The sequence below is a fragment of the Tupaia chinensis genome, unplaced genomic scaffold (genome assembly GCF_000334495.1).
Source record: "Tupaia chinensis unplaced genomic scaffold, TupChi_1.0 Scaffold000604_1, whole genome shotgun sequence".
In the NCBI taxonomy this organism is placed as follows: Eukaryota; Metazoa; Chordata; class Mammalia; order Scandentia; family Tupaiidae; genus Tupaia; species Tupaia belangeri.
Window position 1 is genome coordinate 1,592,416 of NW_006160122.1, and position 18,665 is coordinate 1,611,080.

Genomic DNA, 18,665 nt, shown 5'->3' on the forward strand with positions numbered 1-18,665 from the left:
ACACGGAGAAGCAGCCGTCAGGCACGCAGCATCCTTCAGTCCTGCACCTCTGCAGGACTCGGCGACACACGCATGCCCCACCCCTTCGGCCAGTTCTCCGTTCCTGAGGATGGACAGCGACTCGCAGAGCAGCACTCACCCCACACAGTACACGTCCGGGGCCTGGGCACCGTGGCTCAGCCACGGTCGGAGGCATTCTTTGGGAGACTGTCCGTTCACGTTGTACGTTCCCACGAAAAACCTGTCACCGAAGAGAACCAATCAGTGACTCAGAAGCACGATGGAGATGATGGGGGAGCACGGTTTGCTGTCTTTGCCTGGTTTCAGCTTCTGTGGAACACCATTTATTTTTTTTTTTTTTCAGTTTTGCTATGGAACACGTGCGCTCGCCAGAGAGACACAGAGAGAGAGAGGGAAAGTGAGAAATAACCTCCCTGGGGGATAGTCATGCCACAATCCTTTCTCCTCTATTCCTCTCCTGGGGTTGTGGGTGGGTATCCACAGACGTGTACCCAGCGTGATTTTCTCTTTTATTTTAAGAATTATTTTATTTAATTTTATTTACTTACTAAATTAATTTGTTTTTAATTTGACCAGAGAGGGACAGAGTAAGAGAGAGAGAGAAAGTGAGAAAGTAAGCCACCAGGTCCAGGACTTGAACCGCAGTTGGCCATGTGGGAGTTCAGCTCCCTCAACCACCACGCCACCTGCTGGCCCCAGCCCAGGGTGATTTTCAAGCCACTGGGTCTGGGACTTGAACTGCTGAGTCAGCCATTGGGATCCAGCCACCTTAACCTCTGCACTACCTCCTGGCCTTGGAGCAGCATTTTAGGACATGAGGAATGTCCTATCTAACGTGGGCTAGTGACGATGGCTCCAAGGGGCGACTTGCTGCCCACCCTGCTAGGTGCTGCTTTCGCGGTAACGTCACAGTACAAGCCTATTCTGAGCACTCCTACTCCCCTTACGCTGCACTCAGAGCCGTCATCCATGGAACGATTCTTTCCCCAGCGGATGCTCCTGAAACACTAAGTGCCTGCCTAAGAATTTTTGGCAGGAAAGCAACACCAGCCCAAAAGGCTACCTCTTCAGGGCTGGCGGGCGGCATGGTGGTTAAGGTGCTGGACTTCCACATGGTGGACCGCGGTTTGAGTTCCAAACCTGGTGGCTTACTTTCTCACTTTCCCTCTCTCTCTGTCGCTATCCCTCTTTCTATCTCTCTCTGGTCAAATTTTTTAAATTATAATAATATTAAATAAAATTAGATGAACAATTCTTTAAAAAAGCTATCTCCTCATCATAATTCACCATTTATATCCCAAGAAACAATGTTACTTTGTCTAGTAGTCTCAGAGCAATGATTCAAAAGCTCTAACAGAACACTGTAACCATGATTATTCACCTCACTTCCAGAAATCCTGTCTAAAAAGATTCCAGACACCATGACTAGCAAGTGGCATGGTGAGTAAGGGTGATGGACTCCCACAGGGCCGATGGCAGTTCAAGTCCCGGATGTGGCAGCTTGCTTTCTCACTTTCTCTCACGCCCACTCTGTCACTCTCTTGCCAAATTAAAATACATAAATTAAATAAACAATAACTCTTTAAAAACTTTCTTTAAATAAATAAATAGTGTCCAGACACCAGGGTTAGCAGGTGGCCTGGTGGTTAAGGTGCCAGACTCCCATGTGGCTGACCGTGGCTCGAGTCCTGGGCCTGCTGACTTACTTTTTCACTTTCCCTTTCTTTTTCTCTCTGGTCTCTCTCTGATGAGTGCATGTGCTTTATAGCACACCGAAAAAGATAAATAAATAAATAAAATCGAATAAGTAATTCTTAAAAAATAAAATTCCAGGTACCAACTAATTTCATTTTTTTGACTTTCCTAAAGGACCCAGAATGACCAAAGAAATATAAACCCTCAGAAGGATGACAAAAGTCACCCCCGCTTCCGTGCCTGTTTCTCTCTGCAAACATTTCTGTAACTGCTTGCAAGGTGTGTCCCTCCCAGTCCTCGCAGTCACCACAGTGTCTGCGTAGAAGGGGTCCAGAATAAACACTTGAACAAGGAGTGAATGGAACCACTCGTTTTGAAAATGAGTAGAGAGATTCTACAGAATGATTTGCTTCCAAATACGGGGTATGCGGAAGTGCGTAACTTACAGAGAACTGAACAACCGCTTCGTTCTGGAGCAGTGTAAGACCCGTGAGCTACCTGAAGTTCTGGATGTCGGTGTACTCCCCTTCCTTCTGCGCCAGGAGTGATTTCACAATCGTATCTCGCAGCCCGAACTTCTGCATTGACAAAATATGAGCCTTGTCTGACACTGTGATCGTAGAAGAACGAACCATGTCTGTGATTTCAGACTTGGATTTAGTCTGTCTAAAAAACAAAAACATTTTTCATATTAAAAACTTGTTTTCTTTATTCATGATAGAGCACATGATCATACACATGAGAAAGAAAAAGAGAGATGAACACCCTCCACAGGGTCTGGTCACACTATAACCCCCTCCCAGCTGGCGGTCCTCCAACCTGTCAGACCTCGGATACTGGCATGCGTGCCTGGCTGTCTCAGGCTGACGAGGCCAGAGATTCGAGCCATAGTCGCCACGTGGGATCCAGCTTCTCTTGAGCAGAGCATTCCCACTGAGCCAAGGAGCTGACCCTGTCTCATATGTGGATGAATCCTCTATGGCAAAATAAACTAATGCTAGAAGTTCCCCCCCACACATCTGAGTTACAAAGTCTAAAGACCGAAGTAAAATGTGCTCACTAAAGCAATACGTCTACGTGGAGCTACGGTGCTGACTGCGGAGTATACTGGTCTAGAGGTTCTTCTGGTAATCTGACACAAGAAGGAAGCCTTGAAGACAATCTAGTATAACTCCTCCATTTTCATTTCCTTTTAAAATGTGGCTACTATGGGGACCAGCAGTTGGTGTAATGGCTATGTCTCTGAACTCGCATGGAGTCGACCATGGTTCGAGTCCCAGACCCAGTGGCTTAAAGTCACACCAGGTGCATGTGTGTGTGCCCAAGATCCCAAGAGGAGAATGGAGGAGAAGGAACTGCAGCGTGGCCATCCCCCCGGGGGGGTGATTTCTCGCTTTCTGTTTCTCTGTCTTTCTGGCATGCAAGTGTGCCCTATAGCAAAAACCTCTCCAAAAAAAAAAAAAGTGGCTACTATGGGGCTGGCATATGGCATGGTGGTTAAGGTGCTGGACTCCTATGTGGCTGACTATGGTTCAAGTCCTGGACTTGGATCTGATGGCTTGCTTTCTCTCTCTCTGGTCAAATTTTAAAAAAACTAGTAATAGTGAATTAAATAAATAGTTCTTTTTTAAAAATATGGCTACTAGGAAATTTATTTATTATTATTTTTTAAACAAAATTTCATTTCTCTTTTTGAAATGGAGCAGAGTTTATTTGAGCAAGGAGCAATGCATGGACCAGGCAGGACTCAGAACAAGGACACAGCCTTTTCAAGTGCTACACCCACCAGTGCGGGGAGGCAGTTGTTTTTTTGGGGGTTTTTTGTGTTTTTTTTTTTCCAGGAAGGAAGGAAAGTTTATATTTCCACTTAAATAAATAAACAAGAAAAATATTTTAACAAATTGCTTAAACCTATCAACAACTCAAAAGAAAGTAAAATGTTAAATAAAATTGGGAAAACAAAGCATAGTTAAAAAAAAAAAAGAAATCAGTAATGTTTTACTCAGAAGTCATAAAATTCTATTTCGCTAGCTCAGTCTTGTGTTCAAACTCTCTCCAGCAGAATATGCAGAGTTACTGTAGACCAATCTATACATTCAAATCCTAGAAGTTAACATTCAACACTGTTATTGATATTTTTTGTCCCTCGCATTAAATTGGTCATTTTCTTGGTTGCCTTTTGTTCTCTTATTTCTGTATGTGTCTATAGTTTTCCTGGTCAAGCACTCTTTTCAGAACTTCTTGAAGAGTGGGTCTGCTACTGGCAAATTCTTTCAGGTGTTGTTTATCTGAGAATGTTTTTACCCTTTCTTTCCATATGAAAGATAATCTTACTGGTACAGTATTCTTGATTGAAACTGTTTTTTACTTAACACTTTGAATATATTTATTTTCCCATCCTGTTCCCATTCTTTCCTTGCTTGCATTGTTTCTGATGAGAGGTCTGAGGCTAGCCTGATGGGATAACCTTTATAAGTAACCTGACGTTTCTCTAGTGCCAATTTTACTATCTTGTCTTTGTCTATAGATTTGATCAGTCTGGCGATGATGTGCCTTGGAGATGATCTTTTTGGGTTGATTCTATTAGGGGTGCTTTGTATTTCTTGGGTCTGGAATTATTTTTTATTTTTTAGAGAGATTTTTGCTATAGGGTGTGTGCACTCACTGGAAAGACTGAAACAGAAAGTGAGAAATTACCCCCAGAGGGGATCCCCACACTGCAGTCCTTTCTCCTCCAGCCTCCTCCTGGAATTCTGGGCATGTAAACACATGTGCCGAGTGTGAGTTTTAAGTTGCCGGGCCCAGGTCGCAGTTGAACGACAGTAGACTATGTGGGAGTCCAGTAACATAACCATTACACCATCTGCTGGTCCCTATTTATTGCTATTTTTAAAATTTGCCAGAGGGCACAGGTGCTCACCAGAGAAAGGCATCCCCCATGGAGCATGGTCACATCCAATCCCTTCCCCATTTCTCTGTCCTTTGGGGATCTTGGGCACACACATGCACACGTGCCTGGCATGCTTCTCAAGCTGCCAGGTCCAGGATTTGAACCACCTGGTCCAGCCATATGTAATCCATCTCCCTTAACCGCTAGGCCACAGGGTTGGCCCAATTCCTTCATTTCCAGATGAGAAAGGTGAGACTTAGCATTGTCAATGATTTGCCCAGTGGGACAGTGAGAGTGTGGACAAAAACTCAGAGCCTACAGCACTCTTTCAGGATCCTTGTCCCTCATATAATGAGGCCACAAAACCCTCCAAATCCTTGGCATCACCATTCTACTTCTATATCTCTGTTCACAGGAATAAGCCACAATAAAAAGAAAGGCGATGCAAATTTTATTTCACTATCATTTGTTTAGCAGTTATAGTCACAACACAAAATTATTCAAATGCCAACTTAGGCAAAATTTGACATACTTTTCCTAGTGGAATTCTATATAACCGCTCGAGAAACTTTTGTTGACGGTTACTTAATGAACTAGGATATGTAAAGCATTTAAAACAGTTTCTGGCCCCGAGTAAATGTTACATAAGTGTTCAATATTGCTATCGGTATGTACATACTAAGTAAGGCTTTATAAAAATACACATGTGTATATCAAGATGGTGCACCAGTGAGCTGAGAATGATTAAAATAGCTACGCTTAAAGTTCAGGGATTGTTCATTCTGTTTAAGTGCATAGTTAAAATATTGACACAGATAAAATGAAGTTTTATCTTGCCTAGACGATTCTAGCTATGATCAGTAGGGGGCGCTGGAGCACAGACTAATATAACAACACAGCAGGAAAAACAGGAAGGAGTAAATAAACAAAGAAGGTATGTTAGGAGCCAGGAAACTCCTAAAAGAATGGGAGTTACTAACCTTCTACATTTCTTTTTTGTTTTTTTCTTAGAGAGCTTTTGTTTTTGTTTTTGCTATATAGGGCGCGCGTGTGCTAGCCAGAGAGAGACAGAAAGTGAGAAATCGATAGCCATGCCACAATGCTTTCTCCTTTGGTCTCCTCTTGGGTATGCAAGTACACATGTCCGGCACGAGTGTTAAGCTGCTGGGTCTGGGACTCAAACTGAGGTCAACTACGTGGGAGTCCAGCGACACAGCCTTACATCTGCTGGCCCACATTCCTTTTCTTTTCTTTTTTTTTTTTTTTGAGAGAGATTTTTGCTATACTGTGCATACACTCACCAGAGAGACACAGAGGAAGGAAAGTGAGAACTCACCCCCTAAGGGGATGGCCATGCCAGAATCCCTTCTCATCTATTCTCCTCTTGGGATTTTGGGCATGCGTGCACACTTGCCTGGCGTGAATGTTAAGCTGCTGGGTCTGGGACTCAAACCACGGTCGATTATGTGGGAATCCAGCGACATAACCATTATGCCCTCTGCTGGTCCCTAATCTACATTTCTAAGGGAGGGTTAGAATGAGTGTCAAATCCTGGATCAGCCACTTGCTAGTTTTAGGACCTTGGTTTTATTCTTTTTTCATTGTTTAATTGCCAGTGGGCATGTGCACTCTCCAGAGAAAGAGAGACAGAGAGGTAGAAAGCACTTGAGCAGGGTGTGGTCACACCACAATCCCTTCTCCTCCATCTCTGTATCTCTATATGGAGTGCACGCACACATGTAGCTGGCATGGTTTTCAAGCTGCTGGGGCTGGGATTTGAACTACCACCAGTCATGTGGGATCCAGTTCCCACTAGACTATGGGGATGACCCTAAAGCTATAGCTGCTTATCACTGGAGTTTCCTTAGCTATAAAACAGAGAAGAGAACTTGCCTCTTAAATGCACACACGACAGCCCACGTATGAGCATGGTGCCCAGCACACACAGCATGGCTCAGTGTCCTGGGCCAGCTACCCTGGGACAATGCGCATCAAGCACAGTAATGGCCGCAGCTCTACAACGAGGAGAGCCTTCGCCCTAAGAGGACACACGGAGGGAGGGCTACATTACCTTATGGACAAGCTGTCTGGTCTGTCCTGACCCATCGAGCGTTGGTCCCCAAGCAGACCTTTCCCAGTCGGCCTTGAATCATCAAAGTTGGAACCACCTAAAGGGAAGAAGAAGAAATAAAACATAATTAAAAAGAGACCAGAGCTTCTCCAGGTGTAGTCCAGGAATTACTGGCAGTCTGCGTGCTGTCTGAAGAACAGGAAACCCCATGGCGATGTTCAGGTGAAGTCTACAGAGCATACTCAGAGGAGAAAGACTTTCTTCTGGATGTCTTCACTGCTGAAAACTAGTCTAAATCCCTTTTCCTAGAGACAGAAAGCACTAGCAAAAAATAAAAATCCATGAAATCTGAAAACCTAGGTTCTAGGGCCAGCCCACATAGCCTGGCGGTTAAGGGAGCCGGACCCCACCAGGCCCAACTGTGGGGCAAATGCGAACCCTAGCAGCTTAAAAATACATCAGGCACATGTGTGTGCGTGCCCCAAATCCTGATGGGATGGAGAAATGGAGAAGCGATTGTGGTGACCACATCCCACTGGTGAGGGCTTTCTTCTCTCCAACCCCATCTCCCTCTGTAGTTCACGCACCCTCTGGCAATTAAATAAAGAAAAGCTAAATTCTGTCAGCTGCTGTACTACTTATGAATGTTCTGACTTTGGGCAAGTCATCTAACTATTCCTAATCTCAGTTATTTGACCTGTTCTACCTTCCCCATAGGCTTGCGGGGAGGAGGGTGGTCAAAAGAGTTGACATGTGAGTAAGCGCTTGTGCCTCAGGAAGAGAATGGAGAAGGGATTGCGGTGTGGCCATCTCCCCAGGGAATGATTTCTCACTTTCTCTCTGTCTCTTGGGTAATCACACATTCTCTATAGCAAAAACCTCTTAAAAAAAATTTTTTTTAAAAGCCACACAATGTATCATAAAACAGGAGCTAGTGATCTTAATAATCTTATCTACTGCAAGAGATTTCAGCTCCAAAGAAGAGAAAAGCAAGAGTCTGGGATCTAAAATTAGAAAGGGTCTGAGTGCTCTAGGGAGTAAGAAGCACTTGGCTTGTCACTGTCAACAAATTGTCCTGAAAACCAGAGCCCAGAGAAACATTGGGGAGGGCTGTTAAACCAAGATAAGCTTGAAAAGAAAAATTAATTTACCAATAGTATCTTTGCTCTTTAAAAGCCAGATCCCTTGTCAGCAAGGAACATGAAGAGGCTACAGGGCGATGCAGGAAAGAGCACCGGAGGGCTGAAACATCAGAAGGAATTTTACTCTGAACTGTTACTAAACATGGAACTATGTATTCACATGGGGCCAAAGTGGGAAGACTTAAAAAAAAAAATGGTCATTTGAAACATGAAAATAATTATGTTTCAGAGCCTCTAACCAATCACCAAGAGCTATGGACTGAATACACCAACTTCCCAAATCCATAAGTCGAAATCCTAACCCCTAAGGTGACTTACTAGGAGGTGAGGCCGCTAGAGGCATTCAGGTCATGGGGGTGGAGCGTCATGAATGGGATGAGTGCCCTCCTAAAGGGCTTAGGAGACCAGAGTCCCCTTTCACCACGCGAGGACACTTGGAAAAGATGGCCGCCTGTCAGCCAGGAAGCAGCCCCTCAGCAGACACCAAATCCGCCAGTGTCCTGCTGCTGTCCTGCTGCTGGACTTGCCTGACGCTGGGACCGTGAAAGATCGATCTCTGTTGTTTATAAGCCACCCAGTCTATGGCATGTCATTCTAACAGCATGAACAGACTAAGACACCAAGGCCTTTCAGTTTCGTTTCCCAAACGCCTCTCAGACATCACTGTACCAAGTCCAGGTCACCCACGTCTCCTTTGAATGACTATAAAAGCCTCATCTAGTCTGCCTGCCTCTTCTCTTACCGCATCCTTCCCAAACCAAACTCTATACTGCAGTCCGAGGATTTTTTTTTAAAGGGGGAGAAAGGGACGGCAGTTGGCAGGGTGGTTAAGGTGCTAGATCCCCTATGGCCAACTGGACAGCTGGAATCCCAAACACTGGATGTCACTGGACTCCCATGTAATCGACTGCTGTTCACGTCCCAAACCCGGTGGCTTAAACTCACACCAGGCGCGTGTGCGTGCATGCCCAAGATCCCAAGAGGAGAATGGAGGAGAAGGGATTGCGGCATGACCATCCCCTGGGGGGTGGTTTCTCACTTCCTATCTCTCTGTCTCTCTCTCTGTCTTTCTGGCAAATGCACGCACCCCATAGGGAAAACCTCTCCAAAAAAAGAGAAAAGAAACTAAATAGAAAAGGGCGCAGCCGATGGAGTATGGTTAAGGCAACTGGATCCCATACAGGCAACTGTGCTGTCTGAGTCCTGAACCCAGCAGCTGGAAAGGCAGGCTGGGTGCAAGTGCACACGCTCAAAATCCATAGAGAAGGAAAGAGAAGAGAAGGGACTGTGGTGTGGCCATGCCCTCTGGGGGGTGATTTTCATTTTCTCTCTCTCTTCTCTCTCTGGTGAGTGCACATATCCTACAGCAAAAACTGTAAAAATAAATAAATAAATAGAGAGAGAGAGAGAGAGAGAAAGAGAGAGAGAGAAAAGAAAGCAAGTAAGAAACAATACACGGGGGAGAAGAGCCATGTCTCTCATGACGAATCCCCGGTAACCTGCGCAGACATTCCACCTTCGGGAAGGTCCAGCATACCCCCCAGGCCTTGAGTGTCTGTGGCTGCCCACAGGGATTTCCTTCCAAAGAGTAAGATACAGAAGAGGGGAACATCAAAACCTGACAGCGGAGAAACATGGCAAAGACTTCCTCGGCCAGGTGGTCAAGTCCACATCAGCAGTGAGAAGTCACGTTGGTAACATGTACCTTTGACGGGATGTGACGAGAATGACACTTCAGTTCCGTGGTCTGCCTTCCAAAATCTATAACCACAGTCTAATCGGGAGAAAAACAGACAACCCCAGACTGCGGGTTTGACAGGTACTCGTGCTCAGAATTCTCTTAGCCACCGAAGTCATCAAAAACAAGGAAAGTTGGAAAAACTGTCACAGCCAAAAGGGGCCTGAGGAGCTATGACCGGGACATGTAGTGTGTCCTAGCTGGAACCCTGGAACGGGAGCCGAACACTCGGTAAAAAGAGGAGAGTGGATAAGGATGGACTTCAGGATGCACGGTGCCAGCTTACTAACTGTTACAAACGCGCCACAGCTAACGAGAAGTAGTGGGGAAATGGCGTGGGATATACAGGAGTACTACCTTCTCAATTGTTCTGTAAATCTTCAACTGCTCTAAAATTTAAAGTTTTTATTAAAAAAGAGAAAGCATACTGAAAATTGAAATCAGAACTCTCTGAAAGGCTTACTGAGTCTCTGCCTCACCCGCTCTTCTCTTCCCTGCCTCTGCCCTGGGCCTTGTCCCTACTCATCTACTGTAACCACTTGTGCTAAGGCTGCTGATAACCTCCAAGTCTGTCAAACCCAAGGGTCAGTTCTCAATTTTCAACCAAATCTACTTCAACCTCTTACTCTGATTTAGAGACAAACTCCCTCAAACGGGCCTCAGGTTGTGATCTCCCTCTTCGCCTTTCAGCCAGCCGGGATCACACCAGCATGTATGGGAAACCAATCCTGACCTTCCAAATGGCTTCCAGCATTGCACAGCATGGGGGGCGTGTTCCCTCCTTTGGTAAATACTTTTTTTAAAGAGGGTGTATGCACTTGCCGAAGAGAGACAGGGAGAGACAAAGTGAGAAATCACTCCCCAGGGATTATGGCCACACCACAATCCCTTCTCCACTGTCCTCCTAGGATTTGGGGGCATGCATGCACAAGCACCTAGCTTGATTTTGAAGCTGCCAGGTCCGGACTCGAACCGTGGTCAGCTGTGTGAAAGTCCAGCACCTTACCCGTTATGCCACCTGCTGACCCCGGTAAATACTTTGTTTAATCCTTGAAGGCTCCAGTCTTTCTCTGTGCCCTGTTCCACAATTCTAAGTACAACCGCAGACAAGGTCGTAGGATAAGGACCTTCTCTAGCTGCACTCTTTCTCGTCCTGTGATCTCATTTAATTTCACGGTTTTAAAAACCACCAATAAGACGATCGCTCTCAAATTTACATCTCCAGCTTGAGCTCCAGATTTCTGAATCCCACTTCCCCACTCAGTTGTCTTCATCTCGGTAAATGGCACCATCATTCAACCAGCTGCTCAGAATAAAAATCTAGGACTCACTCCCTTGTGACTCCCTCCTCACACCCACATCTATTAATAATTCATCGGCAATTCAGGCAAGTTTCACCTTCGAAAATACACCCAGACGTTCTCACCACAACCACTGCAGCAGCTTCCTAACTGCTCTTTGTTGTTCTTGTGTTTTTAGTTTTTATTACAGGGCACGTGTGTGCATCAGAGAGCCAGAAAGAGAAAACAAGAGGGAAAGTGAGAAACCACCCCCCAGGGGGACGACCATGCCCAATCCCTTCTTCTACATTATCCTCTCAGGATTTGGGACACGCAGGCACAATCGCCCAGCGTAATTTTCAAGCTATCGGATCCGGGACGTGAACCATGAAGCCAGCCATGGAGGGATCCATTGCCTTAACCTCCACATCACTGCTGGCCTCATCTTCCAAGCTGTTCTTGTGCTTCCATGTGTACATTCCTATAGTTGGCTTTGCATAGAGCAGCCAGAATAATAACTCTGAAAAAAGAATTACATCAGTACATTAGATGAGGTAATTTTCCTTCCCTGCTGAAAACTTTCACGAGCCAGCAGATGGCGTGATTAAGGTGGCTGGATCTCAACTGTGCCATTCAAGTCCCAGACCCGGCAGCTTGAAAGATATGCCAGGAACACGTTTGCATGAGCCCAAACTCCCAAGAAAAGAAGGGACTGCAGTGTGGCCATCCCTTCTGGAGGGTGCTTTCTCACCTTCCTCCCCTCTCTCTCTGTCTTTAGCAAGTGCATGTACCTTATAGCAACACAAACAAACAAAAACCCCTTTCTTTATTTTTTTCTTTTTTAATTTGTGAGTGCACTCACCAGAGGGATGACGGAAAAGGAGAAAGCACCTTCTGAGGGGGAAAGGGTTACACCACAATCCCTTCTCCTCCATTTCTCCATCCTTTTGGGAATTTGGGACACACATGCACCTGGCATGTTTCTGAAGCTGCCAGGTCCAGGACTTGAAGTGTGTGGTCAGCCATATGGGAACCAGCTCCCTTAACCCAGGGCACGAGCTGGTGTCCTGTTTAAAACTTACACATTGTGGGGGCCAGCAGGCGGTGTTATTGGATGGCATCCCCACTGGAACCGAGGCTGTATGGGCAGGGAATTGGTCTTCCTCATGTCACTTCTCCGAGGGGCACAGTGGTGCCTGGCACACCGGAGGCACTCAGTGTGAGGAATGCATGAAAGCATCAGGAGACAAGCCCAGCTCTGCTGCTGTCTTCCTGTGTGACATGGCAAGTCGTTTCCTCTCTCTGGGTCTTGGTTTCTCACCTCTAAAGTAGGGACACACATAAATACATAAATACCTCCTGGGGTCTGACACTATGCAAAAGTACCTGCACTTTTCAAACTAAGGAATCATAATTAAGCACTTTTTGCATGTCAGTGTCGTCTCGGGACTCCCCGAGGGCTTGGTTTCTTTGGGTACTTCCAGTAAGACTAACAGGACATCCTCTGGGGACAACTGGTTTGTCCCTGTGGACAGTCCACGGGTGGGGAGCGTACTGGCGGCTTTGCAGATCTGCATTCTTGACTCTGTCGCACGGGGTCTCTTGCTGGGCTTTAGTCCAGCAGTGACTGGGCTATTTTTTTTTTTAATAATTACATATTTATGTCCTTTATGGGCCAGAAAGCGAGGAAGAGAGGCAGACAGCCCCAGCCACCAGGTGCTGTACTCCAGTCCACCGCTAGCCTCAGCCCGCCCCACATCACGGCGAGCACACACCCAGCGTACTCGGGGAGGCCCCAGATTTAAACCAGGACCTCCCACGTGGCCTGGCAGAGCGCTGCGTTGTACCACTGCGCCACTGTCGGCCCCAAGGACTGGAACATCTTCATTCACGACTCCACGCATGGAAACTTAAAGCATGAACTGGGGTTTTCCGGTCACAGCGCAGTCTTCTCGGAATCTCTTCTCCCCACGACCTGGCACGGAAGCCAGCTGTCAGCAGCTCCTCACCAGGTCTGCTGGTGTGTGGCCCACAGTTCCCTCTGGCCTCAGCTTCCTGTCTATTTTCTCTTCCGCTTGCCTATTCCTACTCTCCGATCCTTTGTCACCCAACCTGAGAGGTGACAACTGGGATTTTTCCTTTCTTCCTGCATTTGGTCACCAGATCCTATGAATGAACGCTCTCTCCTGAATATTTTTATACCTGACCCTTTTCTTTGTCCCTACTGCCATGCCCTGGTTTAGGCCCCTGATACTTCCAGCAGGCCCCTGAGTGACTCCAGCCCCTCCAATCCATTCTGACAGCACCTTGAAGCCCACACGAATCTGAGCAGGCCGTTCCTGTGTGCAAAACCTCTCCGGAACTTACATCGCTTTTGGAAGAAAACCGAAACTCCGAGTATCGCAGACGAGGACCTCCATAAACAGCCCAGACTACTTCTCCAGCCCCACTCCCGCCCTCACGCCGAGCTCCGCCCCCACCCACCAGACTTATCTTTTTAGACGTTGCCTCCTCATCGGACTCCCGACCTGGGTACACCCCAGCCACTCCCCACTCCACCTTCGGGTGGTAAACTACAAACTCATCCTTCAAGGCTCAGCTCAGTGGGCCAACAGATGGCATAGTGGTTACATCGTTGGACTCCCACATGGCCAACTGCAGTTCGAATGCCAGACCCAGTGGCTTGACACTTACAGTGGGCATGTGCATGAGCCCAAGATCCTGGAGGAGACTGGAGAAGGGATTGCAGTGTGGCCATCCCCTCTGGAGGGTGGTTTCTCACCTTCCCTCTCATTATCTCTTGTCTTTATCTATCTCCCCTCTGGGGAGCACACATGCCCTAAGGAAAAATCTCTACCAAAAAAAAAAAAAAAGACTCAGCTCAAAGCCTTCTCAGGCCAGCAGGGGGCACGGTGGTTAAGGTGCTGAGTCCCACATGGCCGACTCTCCAGTTCGAGTCCTGGACCCAGTCACATGGGGGCACGCTGGATGTGAGTGTAATACGCATGCCCAAATTTTGAAGGGAGAATGGAGAAGAAGGAATTACAGAGTGCCATCACCCCGGGGGTGATTTCTCGCTTTCTTTCTTTGTCCTTCTCCAACAAACGTGTGTGCCTTATGGCAAAAATATTTTTAAAAGAGGTTTCTCTTGCCTTTTCCTCATATCTTCACATACACAGGGCTTACCTTCATTAAGGCACTTACTAATGGGTCATCGGAAAAGTCATGACTCATTTCTGCATAGAAAAACATGTCCCGACCTTTCTGCCGACCCGCTACAATGAAGGTATAACTGAGTCTTGTCGCTTTTATTCATCAGACCCCTTCAGCCGGACACAGACTTTCTGGGAGCGGAGTGGAGGTTTTTCTCCGTGGCCCTTGGCTGGCCACAATGCATGTCACATACCAGGCAGTTATTAACATCAAATGCCTCGGAACAAATAGCCCTAAGGCACGGATTAAGCTTGGTGTGATTTCTGGGTTCATTCTCGCTGACCACTTTTCCTGCCTGCCACTGAAGCCGTTTCCAGCAACGGCCTACCCAGTGCCGACCACAGTAGCAGCTGCAGCTTGACCCGGCCCCGAGAGGGCAGAAGTTTCTATTTTCCTTGCGAACATGCTGTTTTGCACCCCCTTCTAGAACCAGAACTGCTCTCGCTGTCTTGCTCAAGTGACACTGTCGACCCTCACGGCTTTTTCCTTGCCCCAAGCGACAGTGGAGTTTAAGACAGCCCCACAGCTCCTCATAGGAAACCCTGCGGGTCACGTAAGCCTCGGAGTTCAGAATTGGGGGCTTTTGGAACGGTAACGCATACCTGTACCACATACTCTCCAACCACCGCGGCAGAGTCTGAGCCAACACCCAGTAATTAAACCCTAACACTTCCACCTGCAGCTCCCGAATAGCAACCCTCGGATAAAGCAAACCTATAAATAGTCTCAGGTCAGTTCATGCAAATCTTACTGCCAAAGTGAACTTGAAAACGTACAAAAATATTTTTTTGGTCTGCAAGCGCTTTTAGGATTTTAGAATTGCCGACAGGGGACTGAGGATGGTAGTTATCCGTGGCTGGACACACCTACATCCATTAGAAAGGTCAGGAGTATACAGTCTCCACACGGTATGTGTAGACCACTTTTATGAATATACACATGTATCTATATAACCACACGCGTACACGTGTACCCACGCGTGTCACCCTCACACTCGTCTCCACACTCCTCGATGCCCAGCCGCATTATAGCCAGGCCTCAAATCCTGAGGGAGGTACACCAAAATGCTAATAGTGATCGTTTCTCAGTGGTGGGATTTCTTTTCCTCTTTGTTTATATGTACTTTCGAAGTTAGCTATAATTACAGTTTTGTTTGTTTGTTTGTTTTTGCTTTTTAGTTTGTTCTGGGGTGTATTGTGCTTGCTGGAGAGGGAGAGAGAGAAAGTGAGAAATCACCCCCCAGGGGGATGCCACACTGCAATCCCTTCTTCTCCATTCTCCTCTGGGAACTTTGGGCAGGCATGCTCACATGCACAGCGTGATTTTCAAGTCATCTGGTCTGGAGCCCGAACCAAGCAGTTAGCCATGTGGGATCCAGCGCAGTAACCTCCACAATACTGCTGGCCCGATATGTATTTTTAAAATCACTCACTCACGGGAGCCAGCAGTTAGCTTAATGGCTATGTCGCTGGACTCCCACGTAGTCGACCGCGGTTCGCGTCTCGGACCCGGTGGCTTAAATCTCACGCCGGGCGCGTGTGCGTGCGTGCCCAAGATCCCGAGAGGAGAATGGAGGAGAAGGGATTGCGGCGTGACCATCCCCCCTGGGGGGTGATTTCTCGCTTTCTGTCTCTATGTCTCTCTCTCTGTCTGTCTGGCGAGCGCACGCGCCCTATAGCGAAAACCTCTCCAAAAAAAAAAAATCACTCACACACACACACACACACACACACACACACACACACAGGCTTTGGAGTCAAAGACTTAGTTCTTTATCTGGCCTGGTCAGCTGTGTGACCTTCAGCAATTTATTTAATTTCTCTAAGCGTCCAATTCCTGAACTGAACAAGAACAGCAGTACCTGCCCTGTCAGGTTGCTGTCTCCCTTGCCCATGGGTGACTGTGGTGGCCTTCGCTGCAGGACCTACGGGCTCAGGGAGTCAAAGCAGACCTGAGAAAGGGCCATCCTGGCAGAACAGGCAGGAGGCAAGGCTTTCGCATCTCACAGCCAGGCCTCCTGCTGACTTGGGTCTGGACATTTTCTTTTTCGAGAGAGATTTTTGCTATAGGGAGTGTGTATTCCCTGGAGAGACAGAGAGAGAGAAAGTGAGAAATCCCCCCCTAGGGTAACAGCCATGCCACAATCCCTTCTCCTCCATACTCCTCTCAAGATTTTGGGCATGCACGCACACATGCCCAGCATGAATTTCAAGGCACCGGGTCCAGGACTCAAACTTGACTACATGGGAGTCTAAGCAATGTAACCATCACACCATCTGCTGGTCCTGGGTCTGAATATTTTCTAAACATGACATCAGACAAGAGAAAAAAGTAATCTCAAACCAAACTTGAAACTCTCCATTGCTTTTGAGAATTGTCTGAGAGGCAACAACATAATTGCTTTCTTTTTTAAAAAAAAAAAAAAGAATTATTCATTTATTTCATTATTATCATTATTATTTAATTTGCTAGAGGGCACACATGCTCACCAGAGACAAAAAGAAAGTGAGAAAGCAAGCCACCAGGTCCAGGACTCAAACTGTGGTTGACCATGTGAGAGTCCAGCATCTTAACCACCAGGCCCCCGCCAGCCCTGCAACATCATTTCTTTCTGTCTTTGCTTTTTTTTAAAAAAAAAAAAGAATTATTTTATTTGTCATTATCATTTTTTAAATCTGACCAGAGAGAGACAAAGAGTGAGAGAGGGAAAGTGAGAAAGCAAGCTGCCAGGCCCAGGACTTGAACTGCTATCTGCCAGGAGAGAGTCCAGCGCCTCAGCCACCATGCCCCCGCCAGCCCCAGAAACACCCCTTAATCCAGCTGCTCCGTCTCCGCTCCATTTCTTCCTCAGGGCCCCCTAGTGGTTGGCAAGCACTCTCCCACATCTAGGCCAGAACTGTCCAGACCGTGTGACAACGGAACGTTCCACCACGGCTTCGCCCACTGCGATAGCCACTAGCCAAACTTCAACACTTAAAATGAGGCCATGGCAAATGAGAAACGGGATTTTTTATTTGATTTACCTAAATTAAATTCAAATAGCCACCAAGGGCCAGTGGCTACCACACTGGACAGCTCTAGACTTCGTTCCTGCCCCCGCAAGGAGAACCAGCCTTCAGAGCCGGATGGAAACACACTGTCCTGCCTGGCCAGCACCCAGCCCTGCCACTGTCCCCGGAGCCTTTCTACGTGCCATTCTGTAGGTGGGTGGGTCCCAAGGAACACCATGATTCAACTCCCCTCGGTCCCCAGCACCATCATGGTCGCCGTCAGCCAGGCCTGTACTCCTGCCTTCTCCGCACGCCTCCCCTTGGCCCCAAAGGGCTGCCCTGTCTCTCCATTCTCTCAGCTGGCTTCGTCCGTCCAGGCCACCATCTCCTCACTTGTTACCTCGCAAGTGTCCCAACTAAGAGATCCTCCCATTTCTCTCCTCCCAATGTAGTCTCTTGTACTTGGCCTGCTTCAACTTTCATTTCATCTCCCCCCGCCCAAAAACGTTCAGTGTGGCGCCACTGTCCACTGGCACAGTTCTAAACGGGCCTGGCTGGCTCTCCTCTCTCTTACCAGCCCAGCACCCCAAGACACCCAGTGTAAAAGGACAGGTTCCCTATGCACGCCACCCTCATGCATACCTCCACACGACTTCTCTCCTCCTCTCTGGCCGCTCTCCTTCAATGCCCAGATGCAACTCCTAGAAGCCTGGTCAGCTCCCTTCCCCAAGAAGCCCTCCCCAACCATACCAGTCCTCTGCAGTCACTGCTCCAAATTCAGAGGGCCTAGCTGGCTACACAACTTGTCTGGCACCTTTAGATACATTAGACTGGGGGGAGCTTTGGGATAAAATAGTTTCTTTCTTTCTTTCTTTCTTTCTTTGTTTTTGCTATAGGGCATGTACATGTGCAAGATAGAAGGTGAGAAATCACTCCTCAGGAGGGATGGCCATGCGTGATGCAATCCCTTTTCCTCCAGTCACCTCTAGGGAATGTGGGCATACATACACGTGCCCAGCACGATTTACAGGCTGCCGGGGCTGGGACTCAAACCACACAGCCAGCCCTGTGAGATCAAGTACCTTACCCTCCAAGCCACCTGCTGGTCTTAGAGCTGACTATTTTACTGGCTCCATCGATCACCACATAGAAAACCTTAAGCAAATTACTTAATTTGTTTCCTCATTTGCAAAATGAGGGTAATGCCAACGCACTTTCAAAGTAGGCTAAAGGATAAACAACTGCACCTGATATGGGCCACAAGCTAGAACCATGCCTGGTACAAGGCATTCAAGATCTGATTGCTTTCCCCCCTCTTCTCCATCACTCCCAACCTTCCAGTGCTTGGATAATCATAACCACCATTATCAAGTACCCTCTCCTAGCTAGGGACTGTGTCTCCTATTTTAAATAAGGATAGTGAGGTCTAGAGCAGGAGGCAGGCATGCCCAAGGACACAGAACCAGCTCAACTGACAGTAAAACCCAGATCTGGAGACCAGCACATGGTATAGTGGTGAAAGTGCCGGACTCCCACATAGTCGACTGTGGTTTGAGTCCCAGACCCGACAGCTTGAAACTCACGCTGGGCGTATGTGCATGCGTGCCCAAAATTCTGAGAGGAGA

The 18,665-nt window shown here is 47.4% G+C and overlaps 1 protein-coding gene across 1 annotated transcript in view; it reads right to left on the reverse strand.

Moving 5' to 3' along the window:
- INPP5B (inositol polyphosphate-5-phosphatase B) overlaps positions 1-18,665 on the reverse strand; it is a 69,948-nt gene that overhangs the window by 28,397 nt on the left and 22,886 nt on the right. The window contains 3 exon segments of the mRNA XM_014591626.2: positions 140-241; positions 2,215-2,382; positions 6,678-6,774. Of these exon segments, the coding sequence (XP_014447112.2) occupies positions 140-241; positions 2,215-2,382; positions 6,678-6,774 (367 nt within the window).